The 22,226-nt window shown below is 39.3% G+C and overlaps 3 protein-coding genes across 6 annotated transcripts; 1 reads left to right on the top strand and 2 right to left on the bottom strand.

Annotated features, from left to right (window-relative positions):
* Window positions 1–617: 617 nt before the first annotated feature.
* On the bottom strand, window positions 618–7,297 carry LOC135491367 (G2 and S phase-expressed protein 1-like). 3 transcript variants are annotated; one of them, XM_064777179.1, is made up of 12 exons: window positions 7,249–7,297; window positions 6,575–6,603; window positions 6,323–6,379; window positions 6,019–6,162; window positions 5,556–5,616; window positions 4,614–5,163; window positions 4,054–4,227; window positions 3,652–3,904; window positions 3,196–3,451; window positions 2,733–2,910; window positions 2,308–2,361; window positions 618–1,008 (listed from the first exon to the last, which is right to left on the bottom strand). In XM_064777179.1, the coding sequence occupies exons 2-12, from the start codon at window positions 6,585–6,587 to the stop codon at window positions 874–876; spliced, it is 1,875 nt and encodes a 624-aa protein (XP_064633249.1). In that variant the 5' UTR covers window positions 6,588–6,603; window positions 7,249–7,297; the 3' UTR covers window positions 618–873. The 3 variants fall into 3 exon arrangements, with proteins under 3 accessions (XP_064633249.1, XP_064633248.1, XP_064633250.1); XM_064777178.1 differs by having other exon boundaries at window positions 6,323–6,382; window positions 7,249–7,292; XM_064777180.1 differs by lacking the exon at window positions 2,308–2,361 and having other exon boundaries at window positions 6,323–6,382; window positions 7,249–7,292.
* A 3,719-nt stretch (window positions 7,298–11,016) lies between these two features.
* Window positions 11,017–16,862, bottom strand: LOC135491226 (uncharacterized). 2 transcript variants are annotated; one of them, XM_064776955.1, is made up of 5 exons: window positions 16,724–16,862; window positions 16,385–16,498; window positions 14,795–14,809; window positions 13,035–13,112; window positions 11,017–12,782 (listed from the first exon to the last, which is right to left on the bottom strand). In XM_064776955.1, the coding sequence occupies exons 1-5, from the start codon at window positions 16,763–16,765 to the stop codon at window positions 12,195–12,197; spliced, it is 837 nt and encodes a 278-aa protein (XP_064633025.1). In that variant the 5' UTR covers window positions 16,766–16,862; the 3' UTR covers window positions 11,017–12,194. The 2 variants fall into 2 exon arrangements, with proteins under 2 accessions (XP_064633025.1, XP_064633026.1); XM_064776956.1 differs by lacking the exon at window positions 14,795–14,809.
* A 156-nt stretch (window positions 16,863–17,018) lies between these two features.
* LOC135491038 (heat shock 70 kDa protein 14-like) lies at window positions 17,019–22,148 on the top strand. Its single transcript, XM_064776673.1, has 13 exons — window positions 17,019–17,079; window positions 17,434–17,514; window positions 17,720–17,851; window positions 18,104–18,209; window positions 18,411–18,501; window positions 18,715–18,819; window positions 19,009–19,170; window positions 19,339–19,494; window positions 19,860–19,962; window positions 20,246–20,464; window positions 20,748–20,900; window positions 21,083–21,141; window positions 21,298–22,148. The coding sequence occupies exons 1-13, from the start codon at window positions 17,020–17,022 to the stop codon at window positions 21,371–21,373; spliced, it is 1,503 nt and encodes a 500-aa protein (XP_064632743.1). The 5' UTR covers window position 17,019; the 3' UTR covers window positions 21,374–22,148.
* The last annotated feature ends 78 nt before the right edge of the window (window positions 22,149–22,226 follow it).

Genomic DNA, 22,226 nt, shown 5'->3' with positions numbered 1-22,226 from the left:
ACAATTTCCCCATACTAGACCCTTCCATCAACTACAGGCAGGTGACAATGTCTTCGATACCAGACCCTTTTCCTCCCTCCCTGCCTCGGCTGCAAGGAGGCAAATGTGTCCTCAATACTAGATCCATCCCTCTATCAACTTCAAGGAGGTGACAATGTCCATACTTGACCCTTCCATTTAACCGCCCAACTGCAAGAAGAAAACGTCTTCCATTCTAGACACCCTTCCATCTCTCCCTCAACTGCAGGAAGGTGGCAATGTCTTCCATAGTTTCTTCCATTCCTCCATCAAGGGCAAAGGGGAAACAGTGTCCTCCACAAATCCCTTCCATGCAAGGACCAAGGAGTTGACTGTGTCTCCATACTTAATACTTTGCATTCGAGTCTGAACAGCAAGGAAATCATAATGTCCTTCATGTCAATTCATTCCATGCTTGTTTGTTTCTGTTTTGAGGGGTGAGATTGCACCAGTCCCACAGGTAGATCATCTCAACTGACTGTGGGACCAATTTTTGAGATGTCCTCACATAAAAAATGGTATTTGAAGTAATAAGTTTTTGATTTATGTAGCATTATTTATTATTTGCACCATTTGTGTATCTATTACATACAGCCATGTCAATGGAAGAGATTCCTAACGCTATACATGTATTGCTGGGTGCATATATATTTCAACCATCTGTTTACCACATAATGTTCACATGATGTATCTACCGATCCATGCGTATCTCGGCCATGGAGCAGAGTCCTTTAACACATTATAGTGTCCATCTGCCGATTTACACGTACATTGTCCACATCCAATATAGCTCATTTCAAGAGCATGATTATTAAGAATAGTCTATCATGAAATGTCTTTACACGTGTCTCTATCTCAGCTCTTGGAGGTTCGTTTGGTACAAGTAATGTACTCCTCCTCAGCTGATGGTTTGCGTCGTACTATCGGAGACCACATGGATGGCTTCTTGGCGGCCATCTTTGCTTGTGGTGTATTCATCACCAGAGGTTTCTGAAAAGAGAATTGGAACATACATATTTATGGTTCCGGAATGTACATTTTCACATGAATCACACAGGAGTAAATCAGTTCATGGCAATTAGTGATGTCTGGATTATCAAGAAAACCCCCACTCATTTAACCACTCAATTGTTTCCTCTCTCACCGAGATAATCAAGGAAATTTCAACAACTACAAATAAGGAACAGCTGCTTACAAGACTTAAAACCTAAAAACATCAACCAATATTCTACAGATGATTCACAGGACGTAAAGGATAGGAGGAATGATGGCAGGGTCTGCCTCAAAGCACTTTCTAACCACGGTCACTTTTATACAATGGAGCTGCTGATAGAGTAGTCACTTAAGGCATGTAAAGTTTGAAGTAACAAAAAGATCAAACCATTGCTACATTGCCAGTTCACTCTGCCTTACATCATTTTGATACATCCATAACCAGTTAATTGTTCTAAATAAACACAAACATAATTAAACATAAAACAAAAAACTTAACTTAACTTAATTTGAAAGAAAGAAAGATTATTAGTTTGTAACAAGGGAACAGGAATTAGGACATGGAAGGAAATCTCTGTTGCTCTCAGAACAGAAATGAACAAGATTAATTAATAACCAAAATGTAAGAATTACCAAATTAAAGTGTTGGAAAGAATGGTTGCAATACACTAAATTCTTAACTGTTTCTGAAACAGAAGGAAGTTTTGCAAATCATAGTGAACTGTTTGTTTGGTAGTACAGTCATGTCATACATCGTGAGCAATGACATGGACAACTTTTATGAAACTATCTGTCCCAGTGGTGTAATAAAGGGAAACGACAGGCAGGAGCAAGGTAGGCCACATTAAGTTTATATCTAGGCAATGTGACCGATAGGACCTTTCCACTCTCTCATATTCCCTCAGTGCTATTTTGCTCATACAATCATGTCACACAGGGACCCATTTTATCACACAGTCCAACAGGACCCAGTTCCTTTTTGCTAAGCAGGACAGTCACGTGGGGACCAGAAAACAATCCACTGCTCTCCTGCCAACAGTCTCCCCCTAAACATCATTTCAAATTCAAGGAAATATGAAAATCAATATGAAGTTCAAACTAAAAAATGTTAGGAAATGGAAGAGGCCATGGTAGTGTTAAGTTATCTCGTGGTACAACAATAAATATAAAGGGTGTTCTTATTACTGTGCAAGGGAGACACTTTCCTCTGTAGTTAAACATGCAAGAAGCCACATGTACCTTTTCAAATAGTGCACTGCCACCAAGTTGACATTCTTTATAAATTTTTCACTCTACCTTTGCACTCTGTGGCATTTGATCCCGGGGATTAGGAGTATCAATATCTACAAGCTGCAAGCATGATTAGTGGTCAAAGCGTAGCAAACACTTTTTTTGCGTCAGCAATTGTGTCCTCCCCTTTTGCCTTGAAATTTCATCCTTACCAACTGAATAATTTTACAACTATTTTTTCCTTGCAAATATATGCATCTGAAATGCTTATTTTTGCTCCAATTTCGAAAATTCAAAGTTCTACTGTGAGCTGAATCATACATCGTTCTATTTCTGCTGACAAAGTAAACTGTTTTTAGGAGATAAAAACTTTAATCCCCCAAAATCGAAAATGTTACATCCTAGTCACTCAAATAACAAGATCTCAGATTTTCTTATCATCACTATCAGACATGTGGGGTTAAAATGAACTAACTCTCAAAAACACCCACCTTCATTATCGGAGCACCTGCTTTCTTGGTCATTTTACTCGGAGTAAAGGCTAACTTTGGGCTCCGTTTCGACATTGAGGTGACTGAAGCAGACCTTGGTGTACATTTGGGAGTCGGTAGGAACGACTTGCGCCGATTAGATGATGCTGGGGTGGACACGTCCGAACTCACACTCAAGCTGAAGTGAAAAGATAATAAGCCGCTGAATTGAAATGCACGAGAATCTTCAAAAGTGATGCTGCGGTCACTGGGTAATTTCCCCATTAACTGATATGCAAATTCATACTTCAAGGAAACCTCAAACTCCTCAGGCCGAGCATGCTAAACATTGGCTGTGAACTGTAGCTTATCTGTAGTTCCCAGTAGCTAAGTCATTAGGGGACATAAGTTTGATCTTCCAGTCAAAAGCTTCACCCTGGACAAACTTGTTGAATATGCAACTAGGGCAAACTAAAAACAATACCTTTTGTCAGCCTTGACCGGTGTGCAGGAGTTGGGCAGCAGGCACTTCGGCTGGATTTGTTTATCTTTTCTATGCGGTGTCAGGACTGATTTTGGTGGAGTCGAGATAGATCTATGTGGTGTGGAGACTGATCCCATACTGCTGACACTTCCCACACTACTGGTGCTTCCCCCACTGGCCTTACGGGGGGCTGGATCCACTGGAGGTTTCATGGCCTTGCTTGATATATTCTCCTTGCCAGGGGGTGCACCAATGCCTGAAAAGGAGTGGCAGAAATTTGTAAAATATAAACCAAGAAGAAAAGCATACTACATGTATGTTCCACTGTGAAATAGAAGTGAATATTAGTTCGATATTAGCACTTCCTAATTCTCCTGCATCCTCTTTTTGGCAATTATGCCTGTCACAACTGAAAAAGAAAAGTGAAACTTTTTGACTCATTCACATCTTACTTACCACTGGTCCTCTTATCCTTCATAGACGGCTGTCTTTTGACTGGAGCTGTTGCTTTCAGTGGTCCAGTTTTCATGCTACCCGGAGCAGCCTTTGCATGTGTGCCTAACAAGCTTTTACAAGTCGTAGTTGATTTATTTGGTAAAACACTTGGTTTCAGCAAGGAGGATTTGGCTAGAGAGGATTTGATAGCTGCTGTGTTCGACTTAGGTTTTGGTGGATTTGAGGAAGGTGGCTTGCTGGTGCTCCTACTTGGCTGAAATGGTCAAATAAAACCATAAGATGACAGGGCATTTAGAATTTATATCTGGCATAAGTTGGGGCTATTTCCCAGTCCATGCCACACTTACCAACCTGCAAATAAACATATAGTTCAACCTCAAACATGTCAGACAACTTATTTACCTGAAACTTTTGACTGGGCAGGTGCCGCTTGTTAGTTGTAACAGGTAAGCCTGTACTAATGGATGACGCGGAGCTGACATCTGATGCAGTGCTGCAGGTATCAATGTCTGACCCAAGGCTGTTAGTCCTTTGTCTCTTCAGTGGGCTGTAGCGCTTTGGTGCTCGCAGTGACGGCTGAAAATGGGACGATACAAGATTATCGACTGAAAACTGTAAAAAATGTCTTCTGCTTGGAATAACTCTTTGTCACCAAAAAGGGCTGGGGGTTTCTTCACATTGTGAGTCTGGCAGCTGCACTTTTTACACATACTGTTGCACTGGGAGGGACAGACTGATGGAATTATCTGTCAGCTTCTATCTGATGCATGCACCATATTAAACAGAACAAACCACTCAGCCTTATTCAGCAGCACCGCAACAGGCAAGTCAAGGCGAGGGCCAGAATCCTCATCCAACTATACGTAGACTAATATGTATTAAGAGCAGTCAAGCCTGCAGTTCACTCGACCACAGGGGCCTGACAGTTGTTTGTGACATACTGGTTACTCAAGAATACTTACAGCTCTACTGAGCCCTATTTTACTTGGCTTCTGCAGTCCACTCCGCCTTGAATTAGGCGGAGCTAATTTAGAGCCAGGTTTCGACAAGCTCTCATCCTTTTTCTCCCTTCTCAATTGGTCCGCAGAAAATAATTTTACCCCCTCTGGTGAGAGTGGTAATTTTCCAGCTGGCAATGTCACTGATATACTGTTGACATTCAGTTCTATTTGGCATTCAGGACTTGTGAAATCAAGCTTGACTCGTGGCAAACCAGGTTCTTCTCCTTTGCCAGGTTTTCCAAAGTTTGGCATTTTTTTCACACTTTTCCTGATGCTGTCTTTCAAGGAAATTTTCGGGAAAGGTTTTTTCTTCTTGTCTGAGACCGATAAAGCAGTTAAACGACAAGCAAGAAAGTTAGCCTCTTTACAAAGTTCTGCCACCTGTGACGGGTTAAGGGGACTCATCGGCCGATACTCTGGTGAGTTTGATATTTCGACTGCAGCCGAAACACATGTCTCTGTGAATCCAACTGGACCGAAAAACACTTCTTCATCCTCATCTTCGTCTTGACTGAAATCCAACGTTACGCATATCATTTTATTGAAATGTTTGAAGGAACTGAGATGATTTTTAGTACTACTTTGTAAAGGAATCATTATTCAATCGGACTTTTTCCAAAGTTTGTCCTACTGTAATTTAGGATCATTAGACATTCCTTCAACGTTTTGATGGCAATTGGAAAGTGTACAAAGATGACCATTCTGATCAGTCAGCACAGTATTATCTGCTCTCACTGCAGTGCTCAGCCTTGACAAATCAAGTCTTTAGCATAACGTGTCATCAAATTTAGGCACTACAACACCAACATAACTCCATAATCCAAGTCAACACACAGCATGCAGTAAAAGATTTTATTACTATAGTTTTCAATATCACACTCGGCATTAACAGAAATGTAATACCTTGCATCTGGGGACAAAGCCAGGTCAAAATCAAACTCTTCTTGATCCAAAGTCTTTATATCTGCGAAGAGACAATGATAAACATTTCCTAGTCAAATACCAAGTAAACATCTATTTTGGGGACAAATAATATGTTCCAATGAACAGTAAACCGTGGAATGTTCCCGGAGCTAAAGTTATGAAATTTTCTCCTCTTTGTTTTTTCTTCTCTACAGAGGTATGTGATGCTTTTTAGGAGCTGCTAATACAATTACTTTAACTCAACCTCTGATAACAAAGCGTGCGGGGGTTCGCTCTCATGACCCTAGCATTGTGTGACGACCAACTCTAGTAGATATAACCGCGAGTAGAATGCCAATGCGCTCGATTATATAGCAACTTTTAGGCTGCTTTTCAATTTCGTGTTTCTACTGGATAGAATGATAACAAATGAACATGAAAAAATATTGGGGTTCAGATTTACCTGAGGACAAAAGTGCTTCAATTGTAAATATTTCTTCCTTAGGCTCAGGCTCCGAACTCACATCCGTCTTTAGGTTCTCTTGGCTTGATGTGCTGGTGTTGAGGTCAAACTGCAGAGGAGGCAAGACTAGGTTCTCATCATAAACTGAAAAACAGGCACATTATCATTATTTACAATTAAAATTCATAACTGAGTGATAGCGTGTCATGGCATGTAAATCCTTCATCCCTCAGCTAAAATGCATTTAAAAAAACACATGCCAGTCAGCACAGTATGCAGGCTGTTCCGGCAGATGAAATCTCACCTTCAGGCACCTTGGTTTCACCTTCCTTTGTAATCTCTATCAGAACTCCAGTACCATCTTCTGAAATTAAAAAAGTCATCAATTATTATGTTTACATTGTTTTGAAAAGAAATTAAAAAAAAACAACCTTAGCCTCAGAAATTTAATCACTTGACTTTGACACCTAAGATTTAAAACACATTCGCTTTTTGCTTGAGGATTTGAAACTTTGAAAGAGGCGAATATGTATTGTAAATCTATTAGTAAACTCACCAGCACTGGCCATGCTGCAACAATACACTCTGAAAGACGGAATGAACATATTTTACATCATTTTCCTCAAGACTGATTGTGATACTCTGTCATACATTTATTGTAAGTACCATTTACCGTATACTTTGTTTATTCCAATTGAGTTGTACTCCTTCCTCTTGTTCCCAGTAGACCGTACCCATGACCCATGCAACCCTGCTTCACATTAATAATAATTACACTACTTACTGGTCTATGAGTACGACTATAGATAGTGTACATCTTAATAGGTATGTGATGAGACCGGGACTATGTATGTCTACGATTAAACAGGGGCCGGGCTACCGTACCACATGCTATGGCAACCTAACACTAGTATTAACAGGCATAAAGTTATCAGCAGCAACGATCTTTATCTAGAGCAGCAAACATTTGAATGTTGTGAACATTTAGTAATTTACACCTAGGTCAAGCAGCCAGGCACCGAGCCCCCTCAACAATCCATCTATCTACAGGGTGGCCCAGAATTATTCTGGGCCACCCTGTATAATGTAAATCAAATGTACACAAAATCTGCACACAACACACAACCCATCAAATTTGCCAAGAGAAAATGCCCCCAAAAACGACCTTATTATCAAACGATTTCAATAAAAATTCTCAAGTAGAAAAGATAGTATGTATGGCATACGTACAATAAATTTCAACAAAATATTACCAAGGGTTTTCACGAAATTCGATATTTTGTAAAAAATATAGACACTTTAGAATTTCGAGTTTGCCACCGGTTTCACAGGTCACGTGACTGAATCTCACATCGTTGATTGGCTGAGCAAGGAAACCGAGAATGTCAACAATCATGGCGACCGTGGATGTGACTGGGTCCTCGATTCTCGATATTTTCCTTCATTATGGGCTGTTTCTGGGTGCAATTTTTCAACTTGTATGCATTTTTGCGGTGGTAGTAGTTCCACAGAGTGAACATGATCAGGTAAGACAGTGATGTGCCAGAGGGGTTCGAAGCTATAGGTCTCCAAAGAGCACTTCGAAAATGTACTTTTCAACTGTGTACAAAATGTACACTGTACTATACTGCAGTACAGGGTGTTCCAAAAAAAATTAGCCAAAATCTTTCGTGGATTTCGTCTTTTGTTGGTATCAAAATGCTCTTATACAAGGTGTATATTGTTAGACCATGTAATGTCAGACATCTAAATATCACTGCGTCCACGGGAGTTACTTCATTCAAATTAATGCAGTTTAAAATTACCTTCTTTTTTTATTTGTCACATATTCCAGGATGAAATAGAAGACAGTGGACAGACTGATCGCAATGCCAATGGGCATACCAAACCTGACAACAACCTGTTCCGGCGATCACGACAAGAAAAGAAAAAGAAGAGATAAAATTCGGCCCTCTGGCTGCTGTCTTATCAGTGTTTATAAAAGTATGTCAGTTGTTGTCTTTATTTAAAAGGTAGTAGTGCAGTGGATGACTGGATTATCTTATTGGAATTACATACATTACAATCTAGCAATTGTATCATAAAGCTGCAGACTATCGACAATTCAAGTGTTCTTCTTTGAAAATAAATCTCCTCCTCATTTTAAACTTCACTCTTTTCCATTTCAGATTTTTATTGAATGGAAAAAGGGTTTTAGTTTCTCCCCTGCTTGGTCAGATTGCAACATGGAGAATGACAGTAGGCTGGGACGACTGGAGTGGATAAATGTATGAATTTCACTACGGACTACCATCATATTCCATCACTATCACAGACATTTGACTTTGATATGATATGATATGCAGCAAACAGTTGAAAACAGCTGATCAGAAAATGAGAGTGAGAATCAAGTCACATTGCAGTTCAAACTGTCCGTGTAGTTACTGTAGTGCTGAAATCCTAATGCGTTGAACATTGAGGAAAACGTTCAACCTTTGGTGCCGAGCTGCCTTCAGGCTTTGAATATATTATAATAATACTGTGCCCTTGTAGAAATTGTCTTGGTAGTAAAGGGATGTAGATAGCTGGTGCTTTTATACTTTCTCTTCTTTTACAATATGAAAAGTGAGGTTTATTGTTTTATACAGGATGGATGAATAAACTAAGAGTAATAACAAACACAGAATCTTGTTGTTTCTGATGTATTGTACGGTAATGATTGTTTAAACTTGAGATGCATTTGCTCATATCTGTGCTCTGTATCAGAGTCTCCAATTGCATGAATGGGGGTTCCATGTTTGTTGGGAGTCATCTGAGCAGTGACATTATTTGTGACCCGTTCTAGCAAAACCAGTCGCATGTCGCTAATAAGATGAGCCTAGGATGACACCAGGAGATAATAGAAGAAATTGATGTCGTCAGGCTTCATAAAAGGCAGACAATAGTGAAATGAACAAACAGTCCGTCTCAACCTGCCAAGCTCAGAGCGACATGCGACTGGTTTTGCTGGAACGGGTCACATTTAGGACAGCCAAGCTATGATTGGCAAAACCCATACATATTTGGTGTGTCCTAAAGCCACCAGGTGGGTCTCCCAGTGCTTCAGCATACATTGTACATTATAAGTATAGAGTCCCGAGTAAAGAGGGCCTCTCACCGCTCTTGAGCTCCACCTGTTCTAATTCAGTATACAGGTGGGATTGCTTCATTTGCTTCCAAAGTTGGATGAGATCCTGTGGTCCATATCATCATATGAGGATTCATGGGGCTGACTTTGCCATATTCCGAGTCTGACGACCGTCAAAACAGCAAGGCCTAAGTGGGAAAATATCCTTTGGTCCATAATGTCATGATTGTCTTAGGCTTCATGGTCTCAACCATGTTCAGAATCGGAGGCAGCTGCACCAAGAATCGCAAGATCCTTGCCAACCTTTAAACCCCAGTCTTTCCACCCCTCTTGATATTGAAATTGGGTGGCAAACATAATAACGAACACAGAACACATCATTCAATTTTTTAACTATAAAATATTTAAAGCATGATTGTAATATTTTGTGAACATATATATAAACATGGACGGCTTGCAACACCTTTATCATTGACATCAACATACGTTGTTATCATTATATACAAGAGACTAAGGACGACTGTGCCATAAAAATTGTGAAAACAAAATTTCACTGATCATTCTGCAAAGTCAACTGATTACCCTTATCTCATTGCTATTCTTAAGTTTACCATTCTACAGAGCTTAAGAAGACCAGACCGCATGAAGTCCATTAAGGGTACATGATCAGTGCATGTTTGTCTCTCTCTTGGAGACGGTCAACAAAAATGAAAACAGACAGCCCCAAAAGTAGTACGGAAGATATGTGGATGAAAACATAAAGCATGTTCAAAAGTTAAGTTTCAAATTTTAATCCTGAAGGCTTGCCCATCTTGGTGAAAACATTCAAAGGACAACAACTTTAAACTCTGGCCTTAGTTTGGCTGTAGGGCTGTCAATAGCTTTGATAAGGGGGCCAATATGCCAATACATGTATTTTTTTGGACAGAACTAAATGTGCAAGCCATCAGGGGTTGGCTCAACAAAGTTGGCCCAACTATGCCAACTCATGCTAAACAGCTAAAGAATATAACAAATCTGGTTTGTTGGTTTTGAAAGCTTTGTCTGTGAGGTCTGTGCATGTGTGCATGCTAAGGCATACTAATATCTCCACAGGCTTATTTTAAACTAGGCCTGTTTCATGACATCTTTCTTGTACAATGTTGTATGGAAAGATAATATATGGTGTTAAGCATAAAACCCAATGAATGATAATTCAGCTTTCTATGGTCTTCTGTGACAAGACTGTATGGCAAGGTTTTAAGCAAATATAAATCTTGTGGACAAACTAGACAAGCTTACAAAAAATATCAGACCTCTGGCTGAAGTATATGCAGGGGTAGAAACCAATGCCCATGCCTGTTCTAGTTCAATGGCTTGAACCTTCTTTTCAAGTTTTAATGGGCCAATAAGCCATTTACAGGCAGCCCCAATGTTCGAAAATGACCATTCGAGTTAGCTGTGCAACTTTTCGATTCATTGAGAAAAATATTCAACCCAAGTGACTGAATGGAGTCTTTACAGATCACAGTATATCAAAACTCTTGTGTGAGGAATCATTTGATCACTCTCTCAGCCAGACTCAGCCCCTTTGGCCTCCCTTTGGTGTAGTGAGTTGAGATGACAGATTTTTCAACCAAACACCAAGAAAATGATATTATACCCAGGGCAATACACTGCTGCCAGGTCATAATATTGATCAAACACAATCCTTACACCCCATTTCAAATAATACCATGAATATTTTGGCTTAATTCAATCTCAAACTTTGTGATCCCCGTGCAAATACTCCAACAAAGCCTACTAAGGCCACATTAAGACAAACTGATCCCTGAGGTTTGGTTGTGGTCATTTTTACAAGTTCGAAGTATTTTGTGAAAAAATTTGAACAAGAAATGAAATTATAAGTAGGATTAACAATATAATATACCTCTTTATTAGCCAACATGTACAAGCTAAGAGTGAGCTATTTAAATTTGCCCTGTATCAATCAAGATTTAGTATACCAGACCAGGCTGGAGGCCCATTAAATGGTATTTAAATGACCTGGGAACTTCTTTATATTATTGAACTAACAATTTACTGTACATTGTATAATGATATGTTTTTAACAACCATAATTGCCTGGAAACAAGCTGTGTTAAGGATAGAACTGAATATGTATATATATGTATTTAAATTTCCATTTCATTTTGGCTCGAGTTTTTATCCAGGATCTAATTTCGTTTATGATAAAAATTATTCCAAAAAGAGCTTTTATCACTAAAAATAGTGATAACCCATGATGTGACTGGATAACCTGACCTAAACTTTTGGCATGAATGTGTATTCAACAGGCTTGAAAACCAGCCTGACATTAGAATGAATATAACTATCAAAACTGGTTTTATTTCTTAAATTTAGTGACAGAAAGTACTGTAAATATATACCATGGAAACCCCTTGGTATCCTCAAGTTGCTTTTAAATATTTACAGAACTATGTGTTATTTTTTTTCTATCTATAGACTAGCTAAACGCATCAAACAATGTCAGACATTATAACTGTCATGCCCGAAAATATATTCACCTTTTGAAATTTGATGCCCATTTTCCTACTTTTTGGCTCCGATCAACAAAAGTTCCTTCTTAATTTTGTGGTTAATTTGGTGCAAATGGATAGTTCAGTGCTAATACACTGCCTTTTCATTTGCTGCATCATATCCTCAAATGCAGCAAGAATCTACGATATCACAGTTGATTGGTCTAAATATTATTTCATCCATGCCTACAAAGAGGCCTAAATTTGACTTTGTACAATAGATTTCTATCACAACCACTATACTTATGGAAGATTGACACCGCAATGGCTTAAACACAAATCCAATGGTCATGTTCAACTCAAAGGATGTCCCATGATAGCGGGAAACCATTTGAATATAAACAGTGTTCCCAGCTACGCACCGCAACTTCACATCACGTTTAGTTCAGCTCAGCACGCCCAACACGATGATGCATAGGCAATCAGTCCAAGCCTTGCCACATAGCATAAAATCTTCAAGTGGTTCGATATCTCAGCTTAGCACTTTAAAACAGTTCGCTATAACGTTGTCTCTATTCACCATTTGAGCCAACACTGGAACTTTCTGCTCCGTTAGATGTTGGGACTATCGTTGAGGGACAGTCGGCCGCAACCTGCTGTATGTGCGTATGCATTACGGTGTTTGGCTTAGGACCACTAGGGGGAGCAGGTACATGAACGTAGGTAGCCGTAGCTGCCGGTGCTCCTGGACGTTTCACTATCACATCTCCGCACGCTTGTTGAGGCGCCGGTGTCCTTGGCGGTGGCTCGTACCAACTTAAGCACGTCGCCACCGATTCCCGCCCATAATTGGATTTCGTAATTCCAGACTTCTTGGTAAAAGTTGATGTTAAGGCTTCATTCGTCATAGCATTAATTACTTCTCTATTAGGATTGTCTTTACCATGTGAATACCTATATGTAGAAGTGTCACTATTATCAAAAGATGTCTTTGGCCTGTGCGTGATCAATTGTTTAATTTCTTGCTGGTTCGAGTTTGGCGTTCGATATGTTACTTGGTACTGGGAGAAGTTTGGTCCGACAGTCATGACTGGTCGCCATGACAGTAAGTCCCTCTGATAGGCAAAGTTATCATTTTGTATCCTTCTTCGCCCAAGACCCTGAAAATAATGATCGAGATTTGTACTTTATGTTCCATTTAATCTAATGTTCATAATGTATTGTCAGTCAGGTCTTCAAAGTTTAGTTGGTTTTACATATAATTTCACAAAGGGGGCGCTCTAGTGAATAGGTGGTTCCGTTCTTGATAGTTGTTCATGGCATATGATTTATTGCTCAATTTCTTTCCCGTTGGTCACCGAGGGACTGTCCTTCAAGTTGTCTTATCCGAGTGAGACTACAAGTACTCTTACCTCTTCAAAATAAAGGGCGTCGGTCAAAAACGAATGTCTGTTGTCATGGCGTGAGAATAGATGGCGCCCAGGGTTTTCCTGAAAAAATAAACACAAAAAATAACGTTATTGTTATAATGTATGAGTATTCAAGATGAATTGAAAGTGAGGGAAATTCCTTCTTTCATCAATGCTTATAGCAGCATCAAAGTGTTAACTAAATCATATTCTTTTTGGTCATTGACTTTGGGGAGCGAATCGATTTTTCATATTCAGGTTGCTGAGTTCACTTTTGGACTTATGCTACTTTAAAGTCAAGATTCCCCAAGGTAATGTCCTTGATTAAAAGGTAAACTGAGTAGATTTTGTGTTGAAATTGGTTCAAAATAAACTTCACAACTTGATCATAGACAGACAGTTTTTTGAGACACCATGAACATTAGAATTCTAAAAGTGACACTTAAGTAGATACTACCCATATAAAGACAAAGACTAGCACACTGAAAGAGTTTCTAATTTGAAAAAAAAAACATATGAGATAAAGTCTTTCTCCTCAGCTCAAAGCTGGCAAGGGCTTTTTGGTCCAACATTCAAGAGGGGACAGGTGGACAGGAGGAATGAAAATGATATACTAGGTGGAAAGTGTGAGAATAACCCTTGCACCATAGTCACCTGGCAAAGATTTATATCCAACACCAAAAATGATGATGGTAAATTTGAACTCTGAAGACAAGAGAATCAAAACAACCTCTTGTTGATGATGACTTCATGTCATCACTTTCATTGAAGAAACATTATAACTTGAATTTGATGTAGACTATTTTATGTCAACCATGTTACCTTTCCAAAAGAATGTGTTCAGGCAGTGTCATTCAATGTTATCAAATGAGTAAATTCCATTGTCTGTCTGAAAATTCACCTTGTATCATTCAGAGTTCAAATTTTTTCTTCTGATGCTGCAATTATGAATATGAATTAAACATGAATTTTAGAATCTATAGCTATGGAAACCAGTCATGATGACAATAAGACAACTGTCACCCTTATCTACCTATCACCACAAGAGGGATACCAGACATTCCACTAAATAGAAAAAGATACCAGAAAATCTTTAATGCTACTCCTTTGATAACCACCTCAAGATACAAGTAAAGTGTTTTGCACTAACCCTCGATGTGCTTAACTATACTTAGCTCAGGTTTGTACTAGATTATCATGGGGTTAATGGTATTTTTCATTTCAATAGTTATTGTTTCTTTTAGAAATGAAGAAAAATCAACAGCGTATTGACTTCAAAAGTAACTTAACAATGTTTTTTTCTTTCAGCACACGACATGCTTTGAAACTTGTCTCACTTAAGCCACTTAATCCAATATCAATCTATGCCATCAAAGCAATGTTGATATAACCTGCTGTATAGAATTGACAGGGAAAAAGCTATCAAATTTGCCACTTTAATACAGAAGTCAGGAGAAACCCTCTCATGCAAACAACAAGTTGCTGTGAAATTTGTATTGAAGAGGTTTTCTTATTACAGAGGTGAAGTTGAATGGGAATGACAGGTTTGGTACCAAAACCAGTGTCCTTATTAGAGAGGGGGTTCTTAATATAGAGGTATATGCTAAGAGAGGTTCCACTCTACCAATCTGCAGCAGTAAATGGGGGAATCGGTTAGAATTGTACTCTCGGAGGACGGAGACAGTTTTTAAGTTGTATTTTGAGGTGGCGTGTTATACCATAATACCCTAACCATGACATGCAATCTTTCAAAAACTACCTACCGTCCTAACCATTTCCTGGAGAAAAGAATTTGCCAAATTATTCACAAAATCATTGTTGTAACATTTCAAACAAATCTGATATATCATTCAGGGCCAGTTATCCTATCAGTATTTATAGCTAGACAAATGCCATTTTCAAAAGATGTTCCCTTCAAAAATATTAGTTCAAAGATTGGTTTGAGTTTTATGCAAAAGTAGAAGTACTCAAGTTGAGCAAATTTTATGAATGTGTCAAAATAATTTCATAGTTGATTTATTCCATGGACTGTATTGTAATAGTGCTGAACAGATATGATTCAAATGAGTCTAGCGGGACAATGAGATCTTTGTATATGTCAAGCTGTTAAAAAACTATCAATTCAAATTTTGCAGACTGTCAATAGAAGAATATAACAAGTCAATTCCACTTCTCCTTCGAGGATGGCTATATCAAGCTTAGGATTCGATGGATATTAATCTAAAGCTTGGATGGATATCAATTGAAACTTTGATGAATATAAAAGCAACATATTGCACAGTGGCAGACATAGGGGGTGCATGAGGTGTACGTGGGCCCCCCTTTTTGTCAGAGAGCAATGATTTTTCAAGATGGCTCAACCTCTTGTTTCCAATATAACACCATCATGGATCTCTAGGTCTCCCCTTTCCAAAATTCCTGGATCCACCACAGTGGCACAAACACTATTTTCAAAGGCAACCTAACCTTGCATGTTGAAAGCTCCCATGTTTCATCTCCATGGGTACGCTATGCCAAGTCTGATTTACCTTAGCAACAAGTGAATCCAATCAGGCACACAGGATCTTGTTGATTATTATTGAATGAGGATCTTTGATGAAATATCGATTACGTCCTCTGCTGACAATCAGCGAATTATTGGTCTGTTCATATTTAAATAATAATGTGTAGTTGCACACTACGATGTTGTAATCGGGTGAATATTGAGACACCTTCACATTATTACCTCCATGGTTTCAGTAAAATTTACAGTAGGCAGAGATTTCCTTGTAGAATACAATCTAGTCCCTAGCATCCATCCTATATCATGTGAATTCTACTGCAATATACGCATGTGTCTATGGAAATTAATTTCCTGTTCCAGTAAGTCTCAACAACCATATTGAACCATGCCATTATAAGCTTGTGTGTCAATAAAATATAGATTGCATGACATGCAATGACCCTCGAGGTGAAAATCACTGCATAGACAGTAATCTGATCAGTGTATTGAGAATGATACATTTGCATCTGGAGAGTTTGATTCTAAAATGAGCTGAGTACCTGCCTAAATGGGCCTCTTGTTCTCAAAATCAGCTGAGCACCAGGCACCCAGACCTCTTGTTCAAGTTCCAGACGAGCACCATGCCCTTGGACCCCTTGTCCTGAAAATAGAGCTCAGCACAAGCCCCTCAAATTGCCAGCTAAGAAACAGGCACACAGGCTTCTCGTTCTCATTAAAGAAGAGTATAATCCCAGCTCTCAGGCATCTTCTTTAATCGCCAGCTGAGCAAAAGTATCTGAAGCCTCTTGTTATCACAACAATAGCTAAGCACTAATCCCTAAGGCCTGTAACCAGGGTTATATGAATTTACCTGAGCTCTCCTGAGGAATTTCTTGGGTGGTTGGGGTTTGGCGAGTTGTCGATATTCACAGATGAAGTCATTTCTGGACTTGCTTCTAAAGTGACCATGAAATCCACTGGGGAACTGAAAGGATAAAAAGGTGGTACAATGGATTTAATAATAATAGGCCTACGCTACCAGACACCAATGCAAACATACAAACAGCAAAGAAAAATAAAGCCTAAAAAGGCTTAGAAATGGCTTAGCTACTTGTATACAGCTATTGCATAGGCCTATCAATGTTACCTTGAAAAATAAACAGAATAAAAGCAAACTTTGTGCTTAGGGCCTATTTCTATAGGTACTCACCCAGCTCCCAGAGGTATGATTTGTCTCGGCTGCAACAGCCATATTCAGTTATTTCATAGTAACGAGAGTCAAGTCATGTAAAAAGGTGTAAGAAACGTGCTGAAGTAAGTCCGAAAGCTTGGTCGTATCCAAGCAGCGAGATGAACTCTGACCCGTAGCCAATTATCAGTCAAGATTGGCTGTCAATCAAATTTGTGTGGGGTCGAGTCAATTTAGTTTTCATTGCTAAGGAGAGATGGCAGCACCTACGGCCATAACCAGCTTTCATGAACTCGCGATAATCGGCGAGGTTCACAATGGCAGCGGCCTTCGGTTTGCATTTTGGTTCAACTTCTGGCTGTTTAGCCGTTTATAAAGTATGATTAACGCTAACAATGATAATTATTTGGTGTTGTTTTGATAAAATATATATTTTACTATAATTATATGTAAAAAATACTGGTGTGTGTTGTATTTTTCATCCACAATTGCCTTACTTGTAGACCGGCTCTTCTCACGTGTGTTCTTCCTGTACATTTTTCACGTGCATGCGATGCCAATGCACTTGCACCCCCAAATAGATTTCACATATTAGGCATGTTGGCCGCCGAGAAAACTAGGGTCAGACAAATTGCTCGTCATGTGAGATGGAGAACATCGATGTAACATTCACATTCCCTTAACCCACATTAATTTAAATAACAGAAATTTTGTACTCTCCTTGGCTTCAGGATGGGAAAACGAATGTTGTTGCCAATGATGCAGGTGACAGGACAACTCCGGCAATTGTTGCTTTCACGGACCATGATCAAGTAAGTACGCGGGAAGAAACATTAGCAGTGTTTTCCCCAACAGTCATAAGGCCTTTTTTCAGGGCGTTCCACCCCACCTTGGAAGTAGCCACCCTCCCTACCTTGCTTTAGAATTTTGTAAAAGGTTTCTATATTGTCACCCTACCTTGAATTTCTTCGAATAGATTCTTCTTCAGCATTGAACATTACTGTTTTTGCTTTTCAGAATGTTGGCCTGGCTGCCAAGCAAGGACTGATCCGAAATGCAGCCAATACGATATGCAACGTAAAACAGATTGTGGGGTGTAAATATGATGATCCTGCTGTGGCTGAAATGATGGCCAACAGTAAACTGAAAGTAAGTAATGCAAATTTATACACTCATTCCTCTTTTAACGTTTTAGTGATAGGCTGTAGACACTACACTTGGGCAAACATTGCGTACTCAATGGGAGTCCTGTTGCTGGTCTTAACCTTGCATGGGTATTGCTGCTCCAGAACTCCCCAGGCACATGAATTTAGACATCAAAATGTGTTTCCGTCTCTAATCTTTTGGCACATTCATCAAAGGAATTGTCGCAAGTTTATATGCTTACGTTTATCCATTCAGATACTCGATGTTGGTGGGAAACCAGTTTTTGAAGTGAAGGTCAAGGACAAACTGACAAAGTTTACTCCAAAGCAGATCATAACAATGATTTATAAGGATCTTTTAGGTAAGTGTGTCCTCGTATTCTTTGATAGGGTTGATATTCCATGTACTCTTAGTCTTAAGATTATTTCAAGGAAAGATGAAACTCAAAAAGTGGAGCTTTTTCCTTCTTCTCATGTGCTGAGCGCATATCGTTATGTTGAAGAGTTTTCCTGAAAACCGATAGAAATTCTGAACTGCATATTTTTCAATTTAATTTGTATAGATACTGCTGCTCGTCATGGTGAAGGGGACATCCATGACACTGTGATGGCCGTACCTCCAGGGTTTACAGATGAACAGCTTTCTGAAATGTGGTGAGTAGTTCTTCAAAGAGTTAGCATATTGTTTGTCTGAAGTTTGAAGTGAGTTCAGTTGAGGTTTGGTTGGGTTTGTATGTGTCCTCCTCATCATCAGTTTTTGATGCTGGGCCGTTCAGGAGATGATGAGACCGCAGTGAGTGATAGTATATTATTCGAAATTATGGGTCCATCCAGTGAGTCTCACAGAAATGTTTCATTCCATTTCAGTGAATGTGCTAAAGCAGCTGGTTTCAACATCTTGAGGGTTATCAGTGAAGGCGCTGCAGCCGCTCTGGCTTACGATATCGGACAAATTGATACACATGATTACAGGTAAGTGAAGAAAACCTCTAAAGCAAACTTGAATGTCTGCAACTTGAAATCGTGATCGCATGCCAAAGACACTCATTAGTGGTGGCTAATTTGGCGCATTATTGGGGTGCTACGCAAAGAAGTGCATGTAATTCGGAAGGCAGAAGAGGAGGAAGAGAAGTAATCTAATGCAACCCGCTTACTTTTCAGCAATGTGGTCGTGTACAGATTGGGTGGTACATCACTAGACATAACGCTACTCAACGTAAACCATGGAATGTACAGAATCATCTCAACTCATGAAGACAAAACACTTGGAGGTGCTGCATTCACAGACGTACTAGTTGACCATTTTGCAGATGATTACAAAAGGTTAGTTGCATTCTCAGGTCATTCAAAACTGTATCCCTGCTTGGTAAAACCGTAGCCTCTGTGTGCATTTAAGTGTACTGCTAGATGACTTCTCATAGTAATGTAGGGGCTGTAATCTGAGGAATCATTAAGAGTATTATTAATATGTATGATATTATTTCTATTCAGGAAATGGAGGTCAGATATTAGAGAAAATCTGCGGTCGAAGTTTAAGATGAGGGCAGCAGCTGAAAACTGTAAGCACATCCTTGCCAGAATGGGGACAGCCTCAAGTTTTATCGAATCACTTCATGAGGGAGTGGACTACAACTGCCAAGTTACTAGGTGAGTATGTTGGCCATGGTTCATTGATGTTTTTACTTCAAAGAGGTAGTAACTGACTAGGACTGGCGATTTTGATGAAACAATGATCTAAAGGTCTAAATGATGAAAAAGATGAGTCGTCATCCATCAGCATTTGTTTTAAATTTTATTGTTGTTCTAAATACAGTAGAACCCCCCTTTAGCGGACACCTCTCTATTAGGGACAACCTCTCTATTAAGGACACTAGTTTTGGTCCCAAATTTGTTGTTTCCATTCAATTTGACCTCCCTAATCAGGACACCTCTCTATTAAGGACAGCACTGACTAGTCAGTCCCAATGGTGTCCTCAATAGAGAGGTTCTACTGTAGTCTTTTTGAATTCCAGGGCAAGATTTGATGGTCTGTGCACTCCACTAGTACAAAGATGTCTTGAACCTCTTGCCAGATGTTTAGCTGAAGCTGGGCTCAAAAAAGAGGATATTCATAAGGTAACCTTTTGTCAGTTTGCAAACTAATGATGGGAAATGTCTGATACCAGTGTTTGTCAGAATTTCTACGATGTGCCTTATTATTTGGCTTCCGAGGTGCAAAATGTATGGAATATTTCCCCTGGCCTATAGCCATCGACACGACATTTGTATTTGCTGTTCCCACAGGGGTAGTTCTGAAATAAAATGTTCATTCAGATGCCTTGTCAATCAATATTTGAAGCTTAGTTGGTCTTGCGCTCCTTTTTGAACAGATGTTTTATTTTTTCATTCTTATCTGTAGGTTGTAGTCTGTGGAGGTACAATGAAAGTTCAGTGTCTTCAGAAACATATCAGTGACTACTTTGCAAACGCAGAGATTTTGAGCAGCATCCCACCAGATGAGGTGATCGCAATCGGTGCTGCGAAAGAAGCCGCCATTTTGACAGGAAATGAAGATGACGCCAAATTAGCTGAGAAGGAGACTACTTTAGATTGCTTATCGAGGGGTGTACAAGTAAAGGTATGTTGAGTGGTGTGTCTGCTCTAAGGAAACAAATACAGAACCCAACTAAAGTAATCGTTACACCTTGTGGAGCAAAGGGCTTTGATGGAGTCTCACCAGCTGCTGTCCATTTTTGGATCCCCTAGACATTCCTGCAGACCTAGTTCTTCTAAAGCAGAGTGCCTTCACGTGACCATGATATTCACCACCAGCCTGATGGATTCCAGGAAGTATCATCTACACTGGATTCCAGTGATGGTTTTGCCATTAAAAAGTTCTTCGATTTTCCTTTGTATTTTAGATACGAGGTGAAAAACAGCAAGTGTTTGTTCCGTTGACCCCTATCCCTGCCCATCGCCACATCAAAGTGACCCTCTGTGATGAAGAGATGAGTTTATACTTCGAAGTGCTTGAAGGCAGTGGTAAGAGTGATGAATCTAGGTTATTAGCAAAGGTAAGGAAATATTTTGTGATGGAAGTGATGCTTTGTTCTCAATGCTGACAATCTTGCGTGAGGTGAATAGGTTACTGATATGATAGACCATATGATTGGCACGAAAAATTCCTTATGTCTTCCTTATGAGAAGCCCTCTCTGATCTCCCCCATTTGTAATTTTAATAAATCATCTTTTACAGGTATATTTAGATGAACTTCCAACTTGCTCAGAAGCTGTTATAGTCTTCCATCTTAAAAAGTAAGTATACTAGGTATTTTGGAAACTCGAGCTTTAAAAAGAACTTGTGTGTAATTGTGGTAAAAGGCTTTTGCATGATTTCACATCATGAAATTTATTTTGGCTATTGGTATCTCATTAATACATTCTCTTACCATGAAATATTTTGTCTTTCAGAGAGGGGAGCCTACATGTGACGTGTTCCGAAAAGATGTCGGGACGTTCAGAGTCTATCATGATTGGAATCAGTTGATAAAAACTTCTAGAGTAGTTAATAGAAAAATCGAATTCTTCACCGGCTTCACAGAATAAGGACAAATCAATAGAGGTGCCATTCATTGGTCCAAAGTCAGCTGATTTCATCATGGGACAGTTTACCTGGAAACTTAAGTGTAAAATAATGAGAGTAGCTGTGTTATTCTCTCAGCCAGCTTTGGTCTGATTTGAAAGTTTTAAAATTAAAACCATGGCATTGTTGCCCAAACTTTTTGGAGAAGAGGACTTTTACTGTGACGTTTGTAACAAGGGTTTTAAAATCATCTTGACTGTATAACATAGACACCAGGTTCCCCAGGGAACATCCTGTGGAGTCCGCAATAACCTCTCTGAGAATCTCTCACCTCTGAGTCTTGGCCAGCCACCTCTTCTTCGAGGGAACCCACCCTCAGGCTAAAGGTCACCTCTAAACAAGGCCCTTGTATGGACCAGGAGATGCTCAGAGAGGTTGTTGCCGATTCCACAGGGTGGGAATGTAAACTGCTTAGTAAAAACATTTGATTCAGTTGCTGAGACTAATATCCTTTTGCTGAGTAATTGAATCTGTTTCGTTTGAATCCTGTTTTACAAACTTCTGACGAATGCTCTCACAATCTTTTTATTGAGTGGTGATTTGAAAAACTTGTGGTACAGAATGTATGAAATTAAAAGAGTTGTTTTCAATAGCAGGGTTCAACCGGACTTCGATGTATTACTTGGGTACTGGAACTGTCTGAATCGAAGTATAACTTTCCCCTTGTGCTGTTTTTCATATAAATAAATGATAAAAAGGAAATGGGGTGAATTTTGTTTTCAGGTTCAAGCATATCGGATCAATCTCAACCATCGTC

Source organism: Lineus longissimus, chromosome 7, assembly GCF_910592395.1.
Source record: "Lineus longissimus chromosome 7, tnLinLong1.2, whole genome shotgun sequence".
Lineage (NCBI taxonomy): Eukaryota > Metazoa > Nemertea > Pilidiophora > Heteronemertea > Lineidae > Lineus > Lineus longissimus.
This window is presented reverse-complemented; position numbering and strand designations above follow the sequence as displayed.

Bases quoted from the DNA above. Each gene is read 5' to 3' on its own strand.
- LOC135491367 (XM_064777178.1), bottom strand. The intron at 6,163-6,322 runs GTGAGATTTCAT...CCTGTTTTTCAG, and splicing joins TGAAACCAAGGTGCCTGAAG to TTTATGATGAGAACCTAGTC. The intron at 4,228-4,613 runs GTAAGTATTCTT...TCCCATTTTCAG, and splicing joins AAATAGGGCTCAGTAGAGCT to CCGTCACTGCGAGCACCAAA.
- LOC135491226 (XM_064776955.1), bottom strand. From the start codon at position 16,765: ATGGCTGTTGCAGCCGAGACAAATCATACCTCTGGGAGCTGG. The intron at 16,499-16,723 runs GTGAGTACCTAT...TTATCCTTTCAG, and splicing joins ATCATACCTCTGGGAGCTGG to TTCCCCAGTGGATTTCATGG. The intron at 12,783-13,034 runs GTAAGAGTACTT...CATTATTTTCAG, and splicing joins ACGCCCTTTATTTTGAAGAG to GGTCTTGGGCGAAGAAGGAT.
- LOC135491038 (XM_064776673.1), top strand. From the start codon at position 17,020: ATGGCAGCGGCCTTCGGTTTGCATTTTGGTTCAACTTCTGGCTGTTTA. The intron at 17,080-17,433 runs GTATGATTAACG...CCTTGGCTTCAG, and splicing joins GCTGTTTAGCCGTTTATAAA to GATGGGAAAACGAATGTTGT. The intron at 19,495-19,859 runs GTGAGTATGTTG...TTTGAATTCCAG, and splicing joins TACAACTGCCAAGTTACTAG to GGCAAGATTTGATGGTCTGT.